Raw genomic sequence first — 24,383 nt, forward strand, 5'->3', positions numbered from 1 at the left:
CCTTTGGCTACTACAACAGATGTAGTAAATGTCAACATTTAAATGAAATGCTTCTAAAACATATTCAGACTATAAACGCAATCTATTTAACAAAACCTCACATTCATATTCTGCAACTGCGCCACCATCCTGCTCACTCAGAAATAGCCTGTTAACATATGATGTTCATCATTAGTGATGAAGAGAATTATTAATTGATCCGATGTGTCAGAAGCTTCTTACCGATTTTTACAGTTCAAACTAAGATGACAAATTATGTGCAATAAACACTTTAGTGTAACAGCTTTACCAAACTGACAACTAACTCAGAGTTTCCCTTATCTCAGGGTTAACTAACTCAGAGTTTTTACTGAACCCGCTTTCTGGAATACACCCCTGGACATGTTAATGTTTGAATGTGTATTTTGTTTATATTCAGATTACAGACTGTGTCTTTGAAGAGGTGACAGAACTTTGAGAAATGTTTCTCTGATTCCAGGTAATCCAACTAAAACCCTGAACAAGGAGTAATGAGGAGGGGAGGATGGAGAACGTCTCTTCACACAAACATTTCGTCCTCGATGGCTTCAATGAACTCGGAGTTCTGAGGCCCGTCCTCTTCATCCCGTTCTTCATCATGTTTGTTGTGGCGCTGTCGGCCAACTCCATGCTGCTGTACGTCGTCATTTTACAGAGAAGTCTCCACTCGCCGATGTACATCCTCATTGCCGGTATGGCATGTGTGGACCTAAGCGTCCCACTGGTCATTGTCCCCAACATGCTGCTGAGCTTCCTGTTTGACTGGAGGGGAATCTCTCTGATTGGCTGCCTGGTTCAGATGCACTTCATTCACTTTGTTGCATCTTTTCAGTCCACATTGCTGGTGTGGATGGCACTGGACCGCTACTTTGCCATCTGTACGCCTCTCTACTATCATGAACGCATGGCGCTACCACAATTCCTCAAGTTTATCATCCCGCTTGTGGTCAGAAATGTCTTTTTGGTCACACTGTTTGTGTGTCTGGCAGGATCGTTGTCATTCTGCGCTTCAAATGTAATGAACCACTGTTTCTGTGAGCACATGGCCTTAGTGGAGCTGGCCTGTGGAAGCACCGCCATCAACAACCTGGCTGGTTTACTGACCATATTTCTCAACCCTGTGGCCGACTTTGTCTTTATCGCAGCTTCCTATGTGGTCATATTCAGCTCTGTGCTCAAGTCCAACAGGTCTGGGGTCAAAGCACTTCACACCTGCATCACCCACATCGTGGTCATCACCGTCAGCCTTACCATCGCACTTGTTGCTTTCCTGTCTTATCGTATCAGAAATGGACTTCCTGCCGCCATTCGGGTTTTCTTTAGTACCATGTACGTGTTGTTCCCGAGTTGTTTCAACCCGATCATCTATGGCATCAGAACTGCAGAGATCCGACAGTACATCCTGAAGACCCTGACGTGCTGTCGCTTTGTCCAAACTGTTCCCCATTCCTAAGGAACGATTAAAAATCTGTAATGTAAAATGTATCATATCATCATATTTTTGTCACATGGAATTAATACAAGGTACAATTCCAATAAAATATCATCCTTTGACTTGTGCACTGTGATTTAGTTCTTTTTTATGTTTTCTTACATTGTTATCTGCTGCCTTATTCTCCAGGATTCTGCATGGTTTCTGGTTGTGGACTAATTTAACTGTCCACAAATCTCAACCTCAACAAGATGATGCGCATGGTCACTTCCACTGAACACGGCAGTGCTGCTCCGCAGTGATCTCCACACTGTGAAATATTATGATGGTTATCCATGGCAGAAACAGGACAGCACCTCACATTCCCGCCAACACACCACTCCTTATACGGCATAAAACTCACTCCTCCTCTCCATCTCTCATCAGAGTCCTCTGCTTCGTCGGATCTGCATATAGAAAGGAAGCCACCTGGTTGAACAGAGCTGTACAGGATTTAGCCAAGTTTCAGTCAATCAAAGGATATTACAATTCCTGATTAACCCCTGTACAGTGGCTGGCAGGATGTTAGTTCAGCTGGTGCTAATCTACATCTTTTCCTCAATGCTTATTGACGTTTACATTTGGAAACATGGACTTGGCTAGCTAGCAGCTAGAAGTCAGCAGGAGGAAAGTTTACAGACTGGTGAGTTGATTTCCTCATCCTGATGAGGACCTACAGCTACACGCCATTAACTAAGGCCAAATGGCTTACAGGACAAAATGGCTGACCAGAGACAACTACAAAGATGTCCAAATCAAAGCAGGGAGGGTTCTTCCTCACCACATGAGATCATTCAGAATAGAGCATGTGAGAGTGGAAACTATAGGCTCCCTCTCTACATGTGTAGCTGCCTGTAAAAGCCAAACTGGTATGTATATTTGTGATCTGTGCTGTACATGTTTAGTTGCATGTAAGACTGTCTGTGTGAAGCGTTGGCTAACTAACATCAGCTTAGCTTTGGCAAAGCCAGATAACCAATGACCTGAGTACAAAGAGATCACAACAAGACACTCATTGGAAAACATTAAATCAACATGTGTTACGCATACATTGACAAAATCTAACAGTCCTATTTAGCTTGCACTGCTGAACCAAAGCTGAGCCCAGTTGTTACGTTACCAGTCCATTAATGGAGTGAGAGTTGATTGTTGTGATGCTTCTTAGTCGGCAGTTATCTCTTTTGATGAGCCTTGTTTAGATGAGTTTTGGTTCCAGTGCTGTCATTGCTGTGCTGTATGCCAATGGTGCAGATCACAGGAATTGAATTGCACTGTGTCTCCTTACAGAGTTAACAATTTGTCACTAACTCGGCTTTGTTCTGCTTTGCTTGGAAAGTTAGCCAGTAAACTTTGTGTCTGTTTTGAGCAATAACTCGTCTGGTCTCTTCTATCATCCAAAAGAGTTTTTGTGTCTTTTTGAGCCAAGTTCAGAGAGCTATTGTTTGATGCTTCATATAGCAGAGGTGGGAAGAAGTGGGGGATGGGCGTAGAAACTCTATTAACTGTGGACTTCAAGTCCTGACAGGGTGGAGTTTGTGCCGTGAAATGCTGAAATACTGGAGTGCAATGTACAACTAGTGAAAAAAGGCCGATTCACTAAAGCCAGACTGTTCTCATAGACTGTTCTTACATATGCTATGAGAAGTAATGCACCTGAATTCGTATATGACCTACCTAATCAGGTAGGCTGCAGTCAGGTGACCACTGTGCTGATGGAAGTAAAGAAAGTTGGAGTGGGGGATGGGTCAAACGAACACAGGACTTTCCCCCAGGAGACCTGTGGTCATGTCCTGTGAAACCAAGTGAACTCTGAGTTATTTTAAGGTTCGTCATCACCATCTTTCTCTCTAAACCTTTACGTTTAGTATGTGACTTTACATTAAGTGCGAAACATGGGGCCCTAATTCATTCATATGAACAGCTATATGAGGATATGGTGCTAAACTACAATGGCTCGCACTCACTATCACTTAGTACCGTACACAGCAGAGTCAGAGAAACTGACTCCCTTGTGTGATGTCATTTGATGGGGTGAGGGCCAAAAAGCATTTTTAAGAGCATTGCTCACCCTCTTTGTCATCTGAATTGCTGCCCTTATGTCTTGCAAAAAAAAAATAAAATAAAATAAATAAATAAATAAATAAATGCCTGGATTCTCTGTTTAAAAGGAAATTTTCAAGAAACTTTACATTTATTTAAAGAATTCGACTTGTAAGTTTGTCTGTGTGATGCTGCTGCACTCTGGGATTTTCAGTCCGTCACACCAACAGCATGACTAGGTGTTGGACCTCGACTCTGTAGCCAATGACCCTCAGCCAGAGGGTATTAAAGTGCTGAGTCAGCGTTCAGCAGAGACAGATGGATGGAGGAGAGTCAGCGGCTGACATCATCAACCTACAGACAAGATTTACTGACGAACTCCCAAACACCAAGAACAAGTTAAACCTGCTAATATGTTTGGTTCAGAGCTGAACTGTCAGCAGCTCATGTTTGAGTCCTGAAATCAGATTTCTTCAAAGCAGCAGAACAATCACAGCAGGGGGAGATCATTTAACCTCAGCTTGTTTTCAGAGGTTTTCTAAAATAATGTTAATATCATATATCTGGATTCTTATGTGTATGTTGCGGGGGCCTGGTGTTCTCTTTTACTTTTTGATGCTGACATCTCTGGAAAACCCTTTAAACGAGAGAACCTGAACTGAGCACAAGTTGAATTATTTCACTCCATTTACTACATTTTTCTTCACTTCAGTGTGTTTTCAGTTTTCTCTTCGATGTGAAACCGTGAAGAGTGAAGAGCCACCTCCGCTCTTTGTCAGGTTTGTTTGCTGTAATAACTAATGGTCCTGGTGTGATTTTTCCCTGACAAATATTTGCTGTGAAATATTTCAAAGCTTCCATGTACGGACTGGTGAATGTTAGTGCTGTGTTTGTGGTCGACATGATTTCTCAGCCTCCTCTGTGTCACCTCCTCTGTGTCTGTTGTTCTCATGTTGCTCATAGTTTTCTTCCACTAATGTTTCCACAGTTGTTTGTGGCCGCTCATGTTGGTTATTCAAACTTCAAAAATAATCCTGCAAAGTAAGGTGAGCTTTCAGGTGGGGGTCAAATCTAGAAAGTGGACTCATTTAATGTCACATAAATGTCCTTTAAATGCTACTTTGCTGATTTAAAAAATACAAGGGGAGATAAAAGATCATAATGTTGGAGGTTAGTTAACCTCAAACTGGATTTCCCACAGTCAGAACCAACCTGAGCTGTGAGGTACAGTCTCAGAGGTAGTAGTACTAGTGTTAGTAGTAGTGGTGTTACCAGCAGTCAGTGAGGCCTGTTAGGTGAGATAGAGAGCTGCGTGTCCGGAGCTTTTTCTCATCAGTGTCAGTCAACTAAAAGTTCCATTTTATTTCTGTTGGATTGATGCCAAAATCACAGGAGTCCTCACAGAGCAGAGCATCAAAACTGTGATACTGTTTTTTTTTTTTAAGCGCCTGAGCCTTTATTTGAATTAAATGTTACACTTGTGTTAATATTCATGAGGGAAATTATTTAGAGAAGCAAATTTATTAAAGTAGGAATTTACTGCATTGCGATACCCAGAATAGGTCTCCCAGTACACAGTCTCATTCAGTGGTTCCTAAACTTTTCCCTTTAGGGACCTTTTACTAAGTGACATATTTTATGGATATTTCATATTAAATTCAATGCACAACAATAACAGTACAAAATAACCGATATACTGTGAAATTAACAGAAGAAGTGAATGCATAACTGCACAGTGTTTGTGTAAAACAAGCAATTTGGATGCATTTTGAGTTTTCCTGATATTTTTAGAAATGTTTTAAACAATTCTTTCTGTTTATTGTGTTTTGTTTTTCAGCAACCATACTCGATATGTTTCCTGTTTTTTTTTGACAAATTCATAGTTTTTTTCTCCCTGATGCTCGGCCATTGCTCTATCAGGTCTTTGGTTGTTGTAACTGTTTTAACTTTCCTGATGCAGGACACTTATATCTTGGAAGTTTACATCTTGAATAATAACCTAAACTTTAAAAAACAAGTTCATTTTATTTTGTTCACAAAAGCGAATAAAATACTGAGATGTAGGCACACTGTATTTTGAATTATATATATGATTTTATATATATATAAGGCCTCATGACCCCCACTGTAGCTTTGGGGACCCCTCCCTGGGGGTTGGGACTCCCAGGTTGGGAACCAGTGGTCTAATAACTTTTATTCAATTTTTCTCTGCAATGTTCATCCTTGTTTTCAAACCTTTTTGGACTTTACATATGCTTGTAATTTATATGAAGTTATTGTTTAATGTTCCGTCATGTGTTCGGCTCCATTATTCTGCCCTAACAATATTAACCACAGTAAGTACACTGAAATTGAGGACAAATGGCTTAAAGATGTTTGACTGTTCAGACAAACATGTTATAGGTAGAAAAGTGATAATTCACTAATTACATATGTGTTTATAAAGTAATTTTTATGCCTAAAAACTATGATTGATAATTTGTCCTATGACCCAAAAAATTAACCAAAGCAGATGTTGCTGCACTCTGCCTGTGTATGACCTTAACCAGCTGTATGGGTAATACAAAAGCAAAGAACAGAAACTACAATTTGAAAGACTTATTTTTTCATGATGAAGAAAATGATTTTCATGTCTACTTATTCATGTTTTCACTTTTTTTTTAATCAACATCTGTTTTAAAAAGTGACAGAAACTTTTAAGCAACCCTCAAGTATTACTTTGTGATTGTATTTACTTTGTAAAGTTTAACCTTAAATAAGATTACTTGACATCATCATCATCTTCATCACTGATCTTGCTATGGTTATTGTGATGTTATTGTTTTGTTGTTGACATCCTCCTCATTCTCACATTGACCGATCGCTGTCACATATTCCCTGAGGTTTTCCCGACAGAATCCCAAATCTCTGGGAACACAAGGCAGAGTGTCGTCATGACACTTACTACAGTTTTGGTTCATTTTTGTTGTTACTCCTTTTTTTTTTTTTTTTTTTTTTTTTTACACCATATTTCCTCTAAAAAAGAACAAGACTGAACCAGAAATTCTGTCGGAAGAAAAGTTTTAATTTTTTAATGTCATCACTCAGTTTTGACCAAAGTTGCAGTGACTGCTGTTAGTCTTTGTAGGGCAGTATTGTTTTTGTACTTTTGGTGGTGGGTCTGCTCTTTTGTTAATGTTTAGATGCGGATGTACCTTTAAGAATAAAAGATAAATGTAGTGTGGGTCCTCAAAGCAAGCAGAATAATTTCTAAAGTGTCTGTGTGCAACTTCAACATACCTTACAGAAATTCACTTTGGAAAAGTGACTGAAGTATTTAAATCTTTGTCTCTGTTTTCAGGTTGATCAAAGTAAAACCCTGAAGAGGACATTTTAAGAGGAGGGGAGGATGGAGAACGTCTCTTTACACACACATTTCATCCTCGATGGCTTCAATGAACTCGGAGTTCTGAGGCCCGTCCTCTTCATCCCGTTCTTCATCATGTTTGTTGTGGCGCTGTCAGCCAACTCCATGCTGCTGTACGTCGTCATTTCACAGAGAAGCCTCCACTCACCGATGTACATCCTCATGGCCAGCATGGCATGTGTGGACCTGAGCGTCCCGTTGTTCTTCGTCCCCAACATGCTGCTGAGCTTCCTGTTTGACTGGAGGGGAATCTCTCTGATTGGCTGCCTGGTTCAGATGCACTTCATTCACTTTGTTGGAACTTTTCACTCGACTCTATTGGTGTGGATGGCACTGGACCGCTACTTTGCCATCTGTACACCTCTCTACTATCATGAACGCATGGTGTTACCACGATTCCTCAAGTTTATCATCCCGCTTGTGGTCAGAAATATCCTCTTGATCACACCATTTGTGGGTCTGGCAGGATCATTATCATTCTGTGCATCAAATGTGATGAACCACTGTTTCTGTGAGCACATGGCCTTAGTGGAGCTGGCCTGTGGAAGCACTGCAATGAACAGCCTGGTGGGGCTCTTGGGTGTGTTTCTCATCCCTGTGGCAGACTTCATCTTTATCTCTTCTTCCTATGTGGTCATATTTACCTCCGTGCTGAGGTCAGGTAGGTCTGGGATCAAAGCACTCCACACCTGTGTCACACACATTGTGGTAATGACTGTCAGCCTGATCTTTGCACTTGTTGCTTTACTGTCTTATCGGATCCGAAACGGTCTTCCTGCCGCCATTCGGGTTTTTTTCAGCACCATGTACCTGTTGTTTCCAAGCTGTTTCAACCCGATCATCTACGGCATGAGAACCACTGAGATTCGACAGCACATTGTAAAGACCTTGACATGTTGCCACTTTGTCCGAACTGTTCCCCATTCTTAAAAGAAACTGTAATCTGTCATGTAAAATGTCATTTTCATGAGGAAAACAAAAATAGATCGGCTTTCCATGCCTCCAAAAAATATGCCCTATTCATTCAGTGTTTACCCAACACACTCAATACATGGACATGCAATGACAATTTGTCATTAACTTATTACGTTGTAAAAAACGATGAAAATATGGCCTTACCCATGTTTAAAATGACCTGTTGAAGTGAAAAAACGAGTACTGACGGGAACAGACGAGTGTAGTCGATGTTTAACCGGCGCGAAGAGTGCAGGAGAAATGCACTGCCTGTGTGGACAGTCAAGCGCCTGCGAGTACACTCGCAGGACTTCCGCGGCACTAACGCGCTCGGTGTGTCCTTAGCGTTAATTATAACAGCCAACTTATTGAAAAATGTCGGGTTTAAATCGGGCTCGGGCCCATAATTACAGTTAATTGGACAGGCCAGTCCCGGACATAACGTGCACGGGCTCGGGCTGGGTCGGGCTGAATTTTTTGGGCCTGATCTAAGCTCTAGTTGAGTTGGATAAGGTGGTGGGGGAGGCTGCCAGACGGACCTGGTAAACTCAAATGTCTTATAAGGGTGAGTTCCTCCAATTCTCCAACACCATCTCTGGAAGATTTTTCCCTTAATCTTTGGGAAGGCTAGAGATATGGAATCAGATTGGTCAATGTTTTAACTCTCCACTGTGAAGGAAGCTGCTGGCAACTGAGGTCATAAGGTTATTAATCCCTTTTGTTGGGGTAACCTGAGAACCTGCAAAGAAGAATCTCTAGACTTCTCCTCAAGTAGCTGAATAGTACCAGGACATTAGAGGGGCTGCAGCTTGATAATCACTGAAACAACTCCTGCATGTGGAAGGACTTCAGGGAAGCCATGGAGAAGGGAACCAGGAAACTGCTAGACTTGACTTGGGGCATTGAAAACATTGGGGAACTTCTGAACCAACATGAAGAAAAGCAGATTTGGAGGACTCAGGGAAAGCCTTACCCAGAGATCAGTCAGGTAGTTGTCAAGCCCTGGAATTGCCAACTGCCAAGGGTGGATGATATATATATTTTTTTAAGATTATTTTTTGGGGCTTTTTGCCTTTAATGGACAGGACAGATTGAAATGGGGTGAGAGAGAGTGGGGGTTGACATGCAGCAAAGGGTTGCAAGCCGGAGTCGAACCTGCGACCGCTGCAGCAAGGCATCGCCTCTGTACATGTGGGGCCGGCACTATCCACTACGCTACCGACGGCCCAGGGTGGATGATATTTGCCCTTGCCCATGCTGAAAGGCCAGGGTGATGTTGGGCTGTCTCAGGTGACTTAGGTGACCTTTTTAATGTTTTGTGGTGGATGGGGATAGTAAATTTGGAATGGCAGGGATCGGGAGGGTCTGCTCTGATTATCGAGGTATCACGTTGCTGAGTCCCCTCTGGAAAGTATATGCCAGGTTGCTGGAAAGGACCCTGGCATGGCTTGTTGACTGGGATAAGACTGTGTCCCTTTGAGTTTCTCCTTAGAGACTGCATCTCTGCTTTTAAAAATTCATCAACCTGTGACCTCCAGCAGGAATGAATGAATTTCAGCCTGAGTGCACGTTTCTCCAATCATTGTTGAAACAGAGCAGCTAATGTTGCTGCAAGAAGTTAGCGGAGTGGGTGCCAGCCAAACAGGAAACATTACATGATGTTCAATCTCATTACAGCATTTTTTACAAACATCACACTGCTGATTTATTCCTCAGTAAATATCCTTAACCTCATTGTTTTTTTCTTGGCTGTTTGCCGCCTACCTGCAGCTGTTTGACTGTGGCCGATTTTCAAAATAAAGGCATATCCAAGAGATGAAGATATGGTTGAATGTTTTCACTTTGCATCCATAATATTAGATTGTTGATCAATAAATTGATGTATTGATCCAGATCAGTGGATTGTTACCAGTGTTAGGCAGTAATGCGTTATTAATAACGCGTTACAGTAACGCTGTTAGTTTTGGCAGTAACTAATACTCTAACGCATTCGTTTTTAAATTAAGTAACTCAGTTACCATCACCAAACGGTGTGTTACTCCGTTATTTTTGGCCAGGTTTTAAAACGGCGCACAGCATGCAGTATTCCTTCACAAACTGAAGTTCCTTTTCACTAAAACATTTAGCCCTAAACAATAAATGATAGTCAAGTCTAGAGATGGGGAGTCATTGTTACTTGGACTCAAGTCGACTCGAGTCGCCGTTCTGATGACTTGTGACTTGACTTGACAAAAAATAAAAGACTTGAGACTTGACTCAGACTTGGAAGTTAATGACTTGGGACTTGACTTGACTTGAGACACACTGACTTGAATGACTTGAGTGTTATTCACATCATGTTTTCGGTTAGAATATAAAATTAATGAATTAATTTAAAAAATAATGTCGATTACCCGGTAGGAGCGCAGGCTGAGAATGGCGTTGTTGTGATTGGATCACTACCCTGTCAATCAGTCATGCCCTCTCTACGTACCGTACGTGTTTATTGGAGAAACAGGCCCTCTTATATAAGATAGGCATCAACATGTCAGCGGGAGGGGTACCGAGAGTCATCGTCTTCGGCTTTCAGAATTACCATTATTACGGCAAAAGACGAACAGCACAGTGCAAGACATGCGGCATAAACATCTCGGACAGCCAGACGACAACTTCAAACTTTGTTCGTCATTTTGTTTTTTAATTTATTTGCTAACATTAACCCCAGAAAACATGAGCGAACATTGCGACCGGTTCATCACAAGACCGGCTGTACGTTTTATGAACGCTGCAAAGTAAACATTGCAGCGATGAAGTCACCTAAAATTTAGTTAAAACTGAGTAACCCAAGTAACTTAGGTTGTAAAGTTGAGTGAATACTGTTTGAGATGGACTAAATGAAGAATTCAGATTTTTATATGTTTGCCTTTTTTTTTCTTGGCAACTAAAATATTTCAAACACTGTTAGCAGAAGTGAGGCAGAAGTGATCTTGTTTAGATTGAAAGCCATCAATAAATAATTTTATGAAGTTATTTTTTCTGTTTTGTTTGATTCCATGATGTATTTTACTGAATATCAGTAATTACAATGCAAATCCAAATTATTGTCATATTTTTAAAAACAGGTTGGACACATTGGCCAATGGTGTTTACTGACAGTTACTTATATCTTGTCTTTTCACTTTATTAAGATCAGATTCTGCAGGTAAAATTACAATAATAAGGTGACTTGACTTGGACTTGACCTATTACAGGACTTGACTTGACTTGACATAACCTGTGACTTGACTTGACTTGACTTGACTTGAGACTTGCACATGTGTGACTTGGTCCCATCTCTGGTCAAGTCAGATAGAGGTATATGAAGCTTCTTAATGAAACACGTCTCTCACCATCTCTGAAGTCATTGTCGACCTGCTGGCCTCACCACAGTGCTGTAATGTTACATTAAGCCGTAGCGCTTCTATAGATTTTAAGTCCCAGTAACGTTATATCCAGTGACGTGATATCCATTGTTATCCTGAGGAAGCTTTTGTTGTGGACAGACAGTGTCTGCGGTGGGCGACGGATTCGACATCATCATGTAGCTCTTCAAATGTTCTCTTTAGCTCATTTTCCATATTTGTATCCAAGCACCGTAGTTGTAAAATGTTTAGCTGCCTGACAGCGAGTGACTCCACTGTAGAAGACATGTTGCATGTTTCCTGTACCCTTCAATTGTTTTGTCAAGTTGTAGTCTAACAGTGCCTTGGTTAAACTCCATCCGCTGTCGCTCAGGCGATGCAGCTATGAGCCAATACAGTTAGGAAATGTTTTGGTCTGCAGGGCTGAGTTCTTCTTCTTCTTCCTCTACTGTTTATTGGCAGTTGGCAAACAACAAATTGGTGCATTACTGCCACCAACTGGAATGGAGTGTGGATGAAAATTACTATTACACCCATAGATATCATATACAGTAGATACTTCGTTGACAGCTTTCGCCCGTTTCAGCGATGCATCAATGTCGCCGCCATCTTGGGGAGGGCACGGCCGGCTGGCTAGTACTGTTGTGTATGGAGATAAGTCTTCAGCAAACTTGGCATGCTCACTCAAAAGTCTCAAAGTGTAATTGGGTGCCGGTCCAAAAAATTACAGCAAAGCAGAAAAACCCGACAGCACTCATTAATAAGTATAATACTTTTTGATATAGTGGATTGCACAGCAGTGGTCGAACGGACACGTTTCAGCTCATAGCCATCCTCAGCCATCCTCAGGGTCCTCAGTCCAGGGCTGAGTTTCACAAAACATGATCCTTCTTAGCAACGTTGTCTTCTTTGTGGCTTAGAAAAACTACACTGCAAAAAAGAAAAGCACCTAGCGCCCTCTAGCGTCCCCACTCAGTCATCTACAGCCAGGACATACTCAGAGTTATAGATGACACTAGTGTGCGTGTGTCAAGGTCATGGCTAAAGGCGAGCCAAGACGAGAGTCCTAAGTTGAGTTCATAACTAAAAAGTTACTTTTCTCAGTAACACATTACTTTTTGGTTTAAGTAACTGAGTTACTAACTGAGTTACTTCTTAATGAAGTAACTAGTAATGGTAATTAGTCACTATTTTTCGGTAACTAGCACAACACTGATTGTTACACATGTGTACAGTACTACAGCTGATGAATACCTTGTTAACAATCATGACTTGTAGTTCTTAGATTTTTTCATTGAATTGGCTGAAATGGAATGAGGAGTTGAACGTCATCTCTGCAGCCTATGGCAGCATCAGACAGAGGGTATTAAAGTGCTTAGTCAGCGTTCAGTAGGGACATGTGGTCGAAGGGATGGATGGACATTAACACCTGGCAGACAAGACAAATTGCCAAACACCAAGAACAAGTAAAAGCTGCTGATTTCTTTTCGACAGAGCTGAACTGTCAGCAGCTCCTCTTGTTGAACTTTTCATGGTTGAGTTCCCAAATCTGATTTTCTGACAGTGGGGGAGATATTTCACCTGGATTGTTTCAGACATTTTCTAGAGTTGATGATATGATCAATGATATGCTCTTTGATGCCATTTTTAGATACTGTGAAAATGATTGTCTGAGTCTTCTAATGAATTTGAGTGTTTTCAGTGTTCTCTGTGATGTCAAACCAAACACTCTGAGGAGAGATGAGCCAGCTCTGCTTCTGGTGAGGTTTGTTTGTTAAAATGTGTGATGGTGCAGATGTGTTGTTCCTTTTAACAAGTATATGCTTTTGAATCCTTTCAAAGTTTCCCTTCAGCTAGCAGATGCATTAACTGATAATGTTCTTGCTGTTTTTCTGATAGAAGTTATTTCTCTGCAGTCACTCCTGTGCCTGTTTTCTTGTCACTCGTATTTTCCTCTCCAACAAAACAGTCAAACCCTTGCAAAATGTGAAAAGGTGATATAAGGAGACAGATTTGACTTCTGTGGGTCTAGACAAAGGCAGCTAAGTCACAAAGATGGTCAAAAGAGAAGATATTAAGAATTTCAGGAGGCAGTAACTACTCTGACTGCAGGCCTGAATTTCTTTTCTTTTCTTTTCTCCATCCCTGATGAATTTGATGCTTTGTTCTGTGGTCACTGAAGAAAAGAAGTTTTTCGGCAGAAAGTTTAGTTATCGTGGATAAAAATACAGGTCTTACAGATTTTGAAATACTTGAATATTAGTGACAATATTTCAGGGTGTAGGATAGAAGTCTTACAGGTACAGTCACTACTGAAAATGTCTACAAAAGGGTAGCCCCATAAACAAACTACAAAACACAAAACTCACTATTTCAACCAGTCATTTTAAATTATTTTCTAAAACAAATTAAATGCAAGAGAATCTTGACCAAAAGTGTGTGTTTAGATTTTGCAGTAAGAGAGTAAATTCCAGATGACTGAAATTTAACCAAGAAACAGAAAATAACTAGTATTGTGTCTGGTAGCTGATAAGAATTTCAATATGTTTACCCTGCTTTGTTTACTAACAGTACTGATGTAAAAAAAAATGTATATTAAAAATAAATTAAAGTGTCAGGAGCATTTTACTGTTTTATAGAGGGAGAGCGTGGGACATTTTGTATATTATATTTCTATGTTGTTGCAGACATAGTAGTAGTAGTGTTAGTAGCAACAGTATTAACAACTAAATGGTTAAAGACAACCTACTTTCAATTAAAATAAAATAAAAATATATCATATCAAAATAAAATAGAATCTTTCCGAATGTGCAGATGGACCCTTTCTACATGTTTTGAACCTTTAACACAAATGTACATATCTTTATAAAACATGTTCATCAGTTTTTCTTCACTTTTGTCTGGAGAGATTGAGAGCTGCATCTGTATCTGTTGCTCTAGATTCCACTACATATTTCAATCAACCAGCTAAAAATTACATTTGATTTTAAAAATGTTGGCATTTAACATTTCTGTAAACCACAGATAAGTTACAGTTGTATGTAAATTTGTAGCAGATACATTGAATCTTAATGCTTCTTAGCAACGCTGAGGTTAACATGTGGTTAGGTTTAGGCAAAACTAGAATTATATATTTGCACAAAACAAGATCTAAGTACAGGGCCAGTTTCACTTGATGGTCAGTATGTTGAAACTGTGGAAAACTTTAAATATCTCAGTACGGTTCTCCACTCTCAAGTGAAACTTTGTGGCCTCATTGTTAGCCAGCAGATTGTAGACATCATGTAGTAAATTATGGTTGAGAGTGTTTTCACCTTTCTGCTTGTTAAGGTCATTTTATCTCTATATCTAGGAAAAAAAAACTTTCTAGGACTGCATCAATTGAAAGCACAATATCTGCCAAACCATAAAAGCCCTTGAGCCAACTCGTTACAGAGAGGACAAAGAAGAAAGCGAGAAGTATTTTAGCTGGTAGCTGCCATCCTGTCTTCAGCCAGTTTGAGCTCTTGAGCTTTGGAAGGCATTGCAGAGTCTCTTTGGCAACTAAAAATGTATTAAGGAAGTCCCTCATTCCAAATGCCATTAATATTCTTAACTCAGTGACATGACCAATAAGTTAAGAACCACAGACAGACACAGACATGAACTGATTTAACGTGTTAAGTGTTTCTAATTATCTTGTCTATATTACACTTTATTTTGAAAAATATTGGTATTTTATATTTCTGCCAACCACAAATAAGTTACAGTTGTACAGTATTTTGTTGTGGATACGCTGAATCATGATGCTTCTCAACAACACTGTAGTTAAAGTTTGGTGAGGTTCAGGCAAAGAGACCTTTAGGTTATGGTCAAGAAAAGTTCACATTTTGACGTAAAATACCTACATTTGAAAAGCAGGGACGAGTCAGTGAAAAACACAGAGGTTCTGTGGCTCAACACCAATGGAAACATCACAAAGGGTTGCCAACAATCGGTTTTCTTGTTTGTTGTCAGCAGTGGTCTGCAGTTTGGCAGGGGTCATCTAGGATTCATAGAACCTTAGTTACAGATGAAATACAAAAATGTAACATGTTTGTGTTTGCTGACATTTTCTTCTGATGACCGGGCTGTTTGATGTGTGTACGTGTGTTTTGACTTCATTCAGATCACAGATTGTGTCTTTGAGGGGGTGAAGGAACTTTTAAAAATGTTTCTCTGTTTTCAGGTAATCCATTTAAAACCCTGAATGAGGACGTTTTAAGTGGAGATGGAGAATGTCTCTTCACACAAACATTTCATTCTCAATGGCTTCAAGGAACTCGGAGTTCTGAGGCCCGTCCTCTTTATCCCATTCTTCATCATGTTTGTTGTGTCACTGTCGGCCAACTCCATGCTGCTGTATGTCATCATTTCACAGAGAAGCCTCCACTCACCAATGTACATCCTCATTGCCAGCATGGCCTGTGTGGACCTGAGCTCCCCACTGGTCATTGTTCCCAACATGCTGCTGAGCTTCCTGTTTGGCTGGAGGGGAATCTCTCTGATTGGCTGCCTGGTTCAGATGCTCTTCATTCAGTTTTCAGGGGCTTTTCATTCCACATTGTTGGTGTGGATGGCACTGGACCGCTACTTTGCCATCTGTTCGCCACTCTGCTACCATGAACGCATGGCATTACCACGATTCCTCAAATTTGTAATTCCACTTCTTATTAGAAACATCTTCCTGAATACATTAGTGGTGAGTCTGGCAGGATCATTGTCATTCTGCTCTTCAAATGTGATAAATCACTGTTTCTGTGAGCACATGGCCTTAGTGGAGCTGGCCTGTGAAAGCACCGCCAAAAACAACCTGGCTGGGCTTTTGGGTGTCTTCCTCACCCCTGTAGCAGACTTCATTTTCATCAGTTCTTCCTATGTGGTCATATTCACCTCCGTGCTGAGTTCCGGTAAGTCGGGTGTTAAAGCGCTCCACACTTGCATCACTCACATTGTGGTAATGACCGTCAGCCTGACCTTTGCGCTTGTTGCATACCTGTCATATCGAATCAGAAACGGTCTTCCTGCTGCTGTACGGGTTTTCTTTAGTATCATGTATGTGTTTTTCCCAAGCTGTTTCAACCCGATCATCTATGGCATGAGAACCACTGAGATTCGACAGCACATCATGAAGACTATGACATCCTGTCGCTTCGTGCGAACTGTTCCCCATTCTTAAAAAAAAACTATTAAAAATCTGAAATGTAAAATGTCAATTTAATGAGGAAAACAAAAATAGGTCAGAATTTTGTCGTGTCAAAAATGAAAATGCTCATGGAACGTAGAAATTAAGATGAACTGTTTTAAAATTATGTGATGCTTGATTCTGTTGATTCTTGATTCATCATCAAATCACCAGCTGTAAGTCTTACAAACTTGGCTCAAGAGAGGAGTGGGGCTGTCAACTGGCCAACACCTGGTGTCCATTTAATGGCAACAGGAAACAACATGGTTTATGCTTTTCATAAAATACCAAAAATCTCAAGACCTTGATGATGCTTTCAGATGAAAATTATGAGCTTTTATCTAATGGGTTTGATATGGCACAGCGGCCATTTTGCATGTTTCATCATAAAACAGGAAGTTGTAAATTAAGCAAACATTTTCCAATCTGCCCCAAACTTGGCATGCTTCTTCACAATCCTGGCCTTGTGGCACCTGCATGCCAGAATGGTTATAGCTCCACCTACTGGCCACAAGAAATGACATGTTTTTCACTTTGATGTACACCTTCCAGCCCCTTCCTACCCCATCCATATCAAAGTCAAGACTTGGATGATGCTTACTAATGAAGATTGTGAGTTTACATTGAATTATGTTACCTTGGCGAAACAGGAAGTTCATGTAACTTCTGTGTACCTTGTCCAGCCTGCCCCAGATTTCATTCGTTTCATATGGCCCCAGGCGTGAAGGCATCAACATGCCAATTAGGTTTATTTATACCTGAATTTTCAAACAAATGTGCCATGCTATCACAGCCACTGTTCTCATCTGAAAGAGCCTTCTTGATTGCTCATAATCTCTGCTGCCTGGGTAGAATCTTTCTGACCCTGATTTGCACTTGCACATTGTATTAAACTGACTTTCTTATCTAGTTTACACTTGTGCTCCCTGCCAAAAAGATGGGAGACCTCTAATATGTTTAAAGAAATGATACCCATCATTAAACTCCACCAACTTCTTTGGAGATTCCCCATTCTTCAACAGATCATCACTTGGCTTTTGGGATGTACAACCCCTCATTTGGGACTTCCGGTTAAGTGACGAGGCATGGCGGACTGATCAAGCTCTCCACGCCATCAATCAAACAAACAATCAAACAAACAATTTGATGCTTTGTACAGACAAGTAATCTTGAGACTAATTATGGGCGAATAAACTTAAGTGAACAAACTCAAAGAAAGCCGACCCATATGAGTAAAGTAAATACCAGAAGATAACAGCGAGAAAAAGAGAAGAACATGAGCTCGGACACACCTGCTCTTGCTGAAATAAAGACAGTGCTTGCTGACCTAAAAACAGATATGAGGTCGGATCTGAGGTCTGAAATGAAATCACTTTGTGGTGAGATGAAAAATGGATTTGAGTGACTGGAAGAGAAAGTGACAACGCTGAATGGAGCAGTTAAAAAACTTGATGGCTGACGAGGTGGAAAGTCGGATAAATGCTTCAGAGCTACGCAACGCTGCCTCTGAGAGATAGATATCCTTCCTCTTGCAAAGTAATCAATATTTACAAGAAAAATGTCAAGATTTGGAAACCGAGAGCAACGCAACAACCTGAGGATTTATGGAGTGGCGGAGGACACGGAGGCTGCAGATATGCTGAAGTTCATAGACCCGTTCATTAAAGGGCTCATAAATTTACCACCCAACAGCAATCTGGGGATAGAAAGAGCGCATAGGTCACTCCAGAGTAAACCAACGAACCCGATGGACCCTCCGAGATCAATTGTTGTGAAATTTTCAAGCTCTCAAATTAAAGAAAGTGTCCTACACAGGGCTTGGAATAAAGAAGAAACTGGAGTTCAAAGGGAAGAGGATTTTTCTCGATCATGATCACTCTAATTCCCTGCAGAACAAAAAGAGAGAATACATCGAGATTAAGAAGCAATTAAAACGGCAAGAAATCAGATTCCAGTCACGCTATCCCAATAAGCTTAAAGTTTTCCTGGAGATGGGAGCGGTGGTGTTCAACTCAGCTTGGGAAGCAGCAGACGGCCTACGCAGGCATGGGATTAACTGTAAGGTGTCTGAAGCAGAACTTGCCCGAAAATAACTGCATGGACTGAGCCGGTCGGCTATGTGGGACACAAGGTTCAAGCCTGAACTGAAAGGCCAGACCATTAAAGACAATGTCGCACTTTTTGGGAAGGAATAACTCCAGACCGATCATCTGACAGACTGGTATTTGCATAAACATGCACGCACAGTGCTGACGCACACACACACACACACACACACACACACACACACACACGTGCATGCATAACGTTATACAAGCGTGCTCATGTACGCCCATATGAACACACACACAGTGATTAACAGGATGCTTATTTCCGTTTAGATGAAAAAAACAACAACAAAAAAAACAAAACTAGCCTAAATATGAAATATGATTGATTTCTGTCTGGTACTGCGGGCTCTCTGTGGCCTTTGCTTTGCCCCCGCCATTGTTCCGATTTATTATCAGGGTGGTGGAGGGGGTGGAGTGGAGGCTATAGAGAGCCTGTAGTATTATGAACTCAGTTTTTCAAGGTGTGTGGATATAATTTTCATTTTGTAGTGCTTGTCTTAAGTTGATTTCTAAAAGGCCAGTTCAATGGGTTGGCTTATTACCTACTTTTTTACATATGCACATTGATAACTGTACTCTATAATGAATGACTATATTAAAAGGAACTTATACCCTAGATATTTTGCTATAATTGTAACTGTAGCATTCATTTTGTCTGTATTGATTTTTTTTTTTTTTTTTTGATGGTGGTTTTTGACGTCACGGTCACTTTTCCTCAAACCACAAAAACGTTTAAAGTACTTATTAACTAGATGCAAATATTCTTTGGGGCTGTTTTTAAAATCTTGCAGCTCTGGGTCTTTACTAAAGATCCTAGCATCCATGCATGGACACAAGCATGGAAGACTGTGGATAGCTACTTTATGTATTGTAGCCCAAGTGGAAGTCATAATTTGTTGTCTGTTTTTTTTATATATATTTTCGTATGCATTTTTGGTTATCGAAAGAATTCCGAGAATGGATAAAGTACTTTCGATACAATTAAGGCACTTAGGTCTACAGGATATAATGCTGAATGAATTTGGTAGACTTGTGAGTACAAGCAATAGAACTGCAAACAGAATACAACACATCCTCATGGCCAGCATGGCATGTGTGGACCTGAGCGTCCCGTTGTTCTTCGTCCCCAACATGCTGCTGAGCTTCCTGTTTGACTGGAGGGGAATCTCTCTGATTGGCTGCCTGGTTCAGATGCACTTCATTCACTTTGTTGGAACTTTTCACTCGACTCTATTGGTGTGGATGGCACTGGACCGCTACTTTGCCATCTGTACACCTCTCTACTATCATGAACGCATGGTGTTACCACGATTCCTCAAGTTTATCATCCCGCTTGTGGTCAGAAATATCCTCTTGATCACACCATTTGTGGGTCTGGCAGGATCATTATCATTCTGTGTGTCAAATATGATGAACCACTGTTTCTGTGAGCACATGGCGTTAGTGGAGCTGGCCTGTGGAAGCACTGCAGTGAACAGCCTGGTGGGGCTCCTGGGCATGTTTCTCATCCCTGTGGCAGACTTCATCTTTATCTCTTCTTCCTATGTGGTCATATTTACCTCTGTGCTGAGGTCTGGTTGGTCTGGGATCAAAAGGTGCCAGGCAACATTGGGGATAGTCATTGAGCCCAGTGCTTATTACTGGACAGCTTCATCCAAACATCCAACATCATCAAATCTGCAGCTGTAAGTCTTAGAAACTTGGCTGAAGAGAGGAGCGGGGCTGTCAGCTGATCAACACCTGGTGTTGAGTTGGATGAGGTGGTGGGGGAGGCTGCCAGACGGACCTTGTAAACTCAAATGTGTTATGAGGGTGAGTTCCTCCAATTCTACAACACCATCTCTGGAAGATTTTTCCCTAAATCTTTGGGAAGGCTAGAGATATGGAATCAGATTGGTGAATGTTTTAACTCTCCACTGTGAAGGAAGCTGCTGGCAACTGAGGTCCCTTTTGTTGTGGTAACCTGAGACCCTGCAAAAAAGAATCTCTAGAATTGTCCTCAAGTAGCTGAATAGTACCAGGACATTAGAGGGGCTGCAGCTTGATAATCACTGAAACAACTCCTGCATGTGGAAGCCCTGGAATTGCCAACTGCCAAGGGTGGATGATATTTGCCCTTGCCCATGCTGAAAGGCCAGGGTAATGTTGGGCTGTCTCAGGTGACTTAGGTGACCTTTTTAATGTTTTGTGGTGGATGGGGATAGTAAATTTGGAATGGCAGGGATCGGGAGGGTCTGCTCTGATTATTGAGGTATCACGTTGCTGAGTCCCCTCTGGAAAGTATATGCCAGGTTGCTGGAAAGGACCCTGGCATGGCTTGTTGACTGGGATAAGACTGTGTCCCTTTGAGTTTCTCCTTAGAGACTGCATCTCTGCTTTTAAAAATTCATCAACCTGTGACCTCCAGCAGGAATGAATGAATTTCAGCCTGAGTGCACGTTTCTCCAATCATTGTTGAAACAGAGCAGCTAATGTTGCTGCAAGAAGTTAGCGGAGTGGGTGCCAGCCAAACAGGAAACATTACATGATGTTCAATCTCATTACAGCATATTTTACAAACATCACACTGCTGATTTATTCCTCAGTAAATATCCTTAACCTCATTGTTTTTTTCTTGGCTGTTTGCCGCCTACCTGCAGCTGTTTGACTGTGGCCGATTTTCAAAATAAAGGCATATCCAAGAGATGAAGATATGGTTGAATGTTTTCACTTTGCATCCATGATATTAGATTGTTGATCAATAAATTGATGTATTGATCCAGATCAGTGGGCTGTTACACATGTGTACAGTACTACAGCTGATGAATACCTTGTTAACAATCATGACTTGAAGTTCTTAGATTTTTTTCATTGTGAATTGGCTGAAATGGAATGAGGAGTTGAACGTCATCTCTGCAGCCTATGGCAGCATCAGACGGAGGGTATTAAAGTGCTTAGTCAGCGTTCAGTAGGGACATGTGGTCGAAGGGATGGATGGAGGACATTAACACCTGGCAGACAAGACAAATTGCCAAACACCAAGAACAAGTAAAAGCTGCTGATTTCTTTTCGACAGAGCTGAACTGTCAGCAGCTCCTCTTGTTGAACTTTTCATGGTTGAGTTCACAAATCTGATTTTGTGACAGTGGGGGAGATATTTCACCTGGATTGTTTCAGACATTTTCTAGAGTTGATGATATGATCAATGATATGCTCTTTGATGCCATTTTTAGATACTGTGAAAATGATTGTCTGAGCCTTCTAATGAATTTGAGTGTTTTCAGTGTTCTCTGTGATGTCAAACCAAACACTCTGAGGAGAGATGAGCCAGCTCTGCTTCTGGTGAGGTTTGTTTGTTAAAATGTGTGATGGTGCAGATGTGTTGTTCCTTTTAACAAGTATATGCTTTTGAATCCTTTCAAAGTTTCCCTTCAGCTAGCAGATGCATTAACTGACAATGTTCTTGCTGTTTTTCTGATAGAAGTTATTTCTCTGCAGTCACTCCTGTGCCTGTTTTCTTGTTGCTTGTATTTTCCTCTCCAACAAAACAGTCAAACCCTTGCAAAATGTGAAAAGGTGATATAAGGAGACAGATTTGACTTCTGTGGGTCTAGACAAAGGCAGCTAAGTCACAAAGATGGTCACAAGAGAAAATATTAAGAATTTCAGGAGGCGGTAACCACTCTGACTGCAGGCCTGAATTTCTTTTCCTTTCTCCATTCCTGATGAAGTTGTTGCTTTGTTCTGTGGTCACTGAAGAAAAGATGTTTTTCGGCAGAAAATTTAAATTATCGTGGATAAAATTACAAGTCCGGTTTTTAAATACTTGAATTTTAGTGACAGTATTTCAGGGTGTAGGATAGGAGTCTTACAGGTACAGTCACTACTGAAAATGTCTACAAAAGGGTAGCCCCATAAACAAACTACAGAACACAAAACTCACTATTTCAACCAGTCATTTTAAATTATTTTCTAAAACAAATTAAATGCAAGAGAATCTTGACCAAAAGTGTGTGTTTAGATTTTGCAGTAAGAGAGTAAATTCCAGATGACTGAAATTTAACCAAGAAACAGAAAATAACTAGTATTGTGTCTGTTAGCTGATCAGAATTTCAATATGTTTACCCTGCTTTGTTTACTAACAGTACTGATGTAAAAAAAAATGTATATTAAAAATAAATTAAAGTGTCAGGAGCATTTTACTGTTTTATAGAGGGAGAGCGTGGGACATTTTGTATATTATATTTCTATGTTGTTGCAGACATAGTAGTAGTAGTGTTAGTAGCAACAGTATTAACAACTAAATGATTAAAGACAACCTACTTTCAATTAAAATAAAATAAAAATATATCATATCAAAATAAAATAGAATCTTTCTGAATGTGCAGATGGACCCTTTCTACATGTTTTGAACCTTTAACACAAATGTACATATCTTTATAAAACATGTTCATCAGTTTTTCTTCACTTTTGTCTGGAGAGATTGAGAGCTGCATCTGTATCTGTTGCTCTAGATTCCACTACATATTTCAATCAACCAGCTAAAAATTACATTTGATTTTAAAAATGTTGGCATTTAACATTTCTGTAAACCACAGGTAAGTTACAGTTGTATGTAATTTTGTAGCAGATACATTGAATCTTAATGCTTCTCAGCAACGCTGAGGTTAACATGTGGTTAGGTTTAGGCAAAACTAGAATTATATATTTGCACAAAACAAGATCTAAGTACAGAGCCAGTTTCATTTGATGGTCAGTATGTTGAAACTGTGGAAAACTTTAAATATCTCAGTACGGTTCTCCACTCTCAAGTGAAACTTTGTGGCCTCATTGTTAGCCAGCAGATTGTAGACATCATGTAGTAAATTATGGTTGAGAGTGTTTTCACCTTTCTGCTTGTTATGGTCATTTTATCTCTATATCTAGGAAAAAAACTTTCTAGGACTGCATCAATTGAAAGCACAATATCTGCCAAACCATAAAAGCCCTTAAGCCAACTCGTTACAGAGAGGACAAAGAAGAAAGCGAGAAGTATTTTAGCTGGTAGCTGCCATCCTGTCTTCAGCCAGTTTGAGCTCTTGAGCTTTGGAAGGCATTGCAGAGTCTATTTGGCAACTAAAAATGTATTAAGGAAGTCCCTCATTCCAAATGCCGTTAATATTCTTAACTCAGTGACATGACCAATAAGTTAAGAACCACAGACAGACACAGACATGAACTGATTTAACGTGTTACGTGTTTCTAATTACCTTGTCTATATTACACTTTATTTTGAAAAATATTGGTATTTTATATTTCTGCCAACCACAAATAAGTTACAGTTGTACAGTATTTTTTTGTGGATACGCTGAATCATGATGCTTCTCAACAACACTGTAGTTAACGTGCGGTGAGGTTCAGGCAAAGAGACCTTTAGATTATGGTCAAGAAAAGTTCATATTTTGGCGTAAAATACCTACATTTGAAAAGCAGGGACGAGTCAGTGAAAAACACAGAGGTTCTGTGGCTCAACACCAATGGAAACATCACAAAGGGTTGCCAACAATCGGTTTTCTTGTTTGTTGTCAGCAGTGGTCTGCAGTTTGGCAGGGGTCATCTAGGATTCATAGAACCTTAGTTACAGATGAAATACAAAAATGTAACATATTTGTGTTTGCTGACATTTTCTTCTGATGACCGGGCTGTTTGATGTGTGTACGTGTGTTTTGACTTCATTCAGATCACAGATTGTGTCTTTGAGGGGGTGAAGGAACTTTTAAAAATGTTTCTCTGTTTTCAGGTAATCCATTTAAAACCCTGAATGAGGACGTTTTAAGTGGAG

The 24,383-nt window shown here is 40.4% G+C and overlaps 4 protein-coding genes across 4 annotated transcripts; all 4 read left to right on the plus strand.

Annotated features, from left to right (window-relative positions):
• Window positions 1-523: 523 nt before the first annotated feature.
• LOC117259242 (olfactory receptor 52K1-like) lies at window positions 524-1,471 on the plus strand. The gene has a single exon (XM_033630489.2). The coding sequence runs from the start codon at window positions 524-526 to the stop codon at window positions 1,469-1,471; it is 948 nt and encodes a 315-aa protein (XP_033486380.2).
• A 5,258-nt stretch (window positions 1,472-6,729) lies between these two features.
• On the plus strand, window positions 6,730-7,865 carry LOC117259240 (olfactory receptor 52E4-like). Its single transcript, XM_033630485.2, has one exon. The coding sequence runs from the start codon at window positions 6,918-6,920 to the stop codon at window positions 7,863-7,865; it is 948 nt and encodes a 315-aa protein (XP_033486376.1). The 5' UTR covers window positions 6,730-6,917.
• Window positions 7,866-12,954: 5,089 nt separating this feature from the next.
• LOC117259239 (olfactory receptor 52K1-like) lies at window positions 12,955-16,466 on the plus strand. Its single transcript, XM_033630484.2, has 2 exons — window positions 12,955-12,963; window positions 15,519-16,466. The coding sequence occupies exon 2, from the start codon at window positions 15,519-15,521 to the stop codon at window positions 16,464-16,466; it is 948 nt and encodes a 315-aa protein (XP_033486375.2). The 5' UTR covers window positions 12,955-12,963.
• Window positions 16,467-19,591: 3,125 nt separating this feature from the next.
• Window positions 19,592-20,272, plus strand: LOC144462694 (olfactory receptor 52K2-like). Its single transcript, XM_078166813.1, has one exon. The coding sequence runs from the start codon at window positions 19,592-19,594 to the stop codon at window positions 20,270-20,272; it is 681 nt and encodes a 226-aa protein (XP_078022939.1).
• The last annotated feature ends 4,111 nt before the right edge of the window (window positions 20,273-24,383 follow it).

The sequence above is a fragment of the Epinephelus lanceolatus genome, chromosome 4 (assembly GCF_041903045.1).
Source record: "Epinephelus lanceolatus isolate andai-2023 chromosome 4, ASM4190304v1, whole genome shotgun sequence".
Lineage (NCBI taxonomy): Eukaryota > Metazoa > Chordata > Actinopteri > Perciformes > Serranidae > Epinephelus > Epinephelus lanceolatus.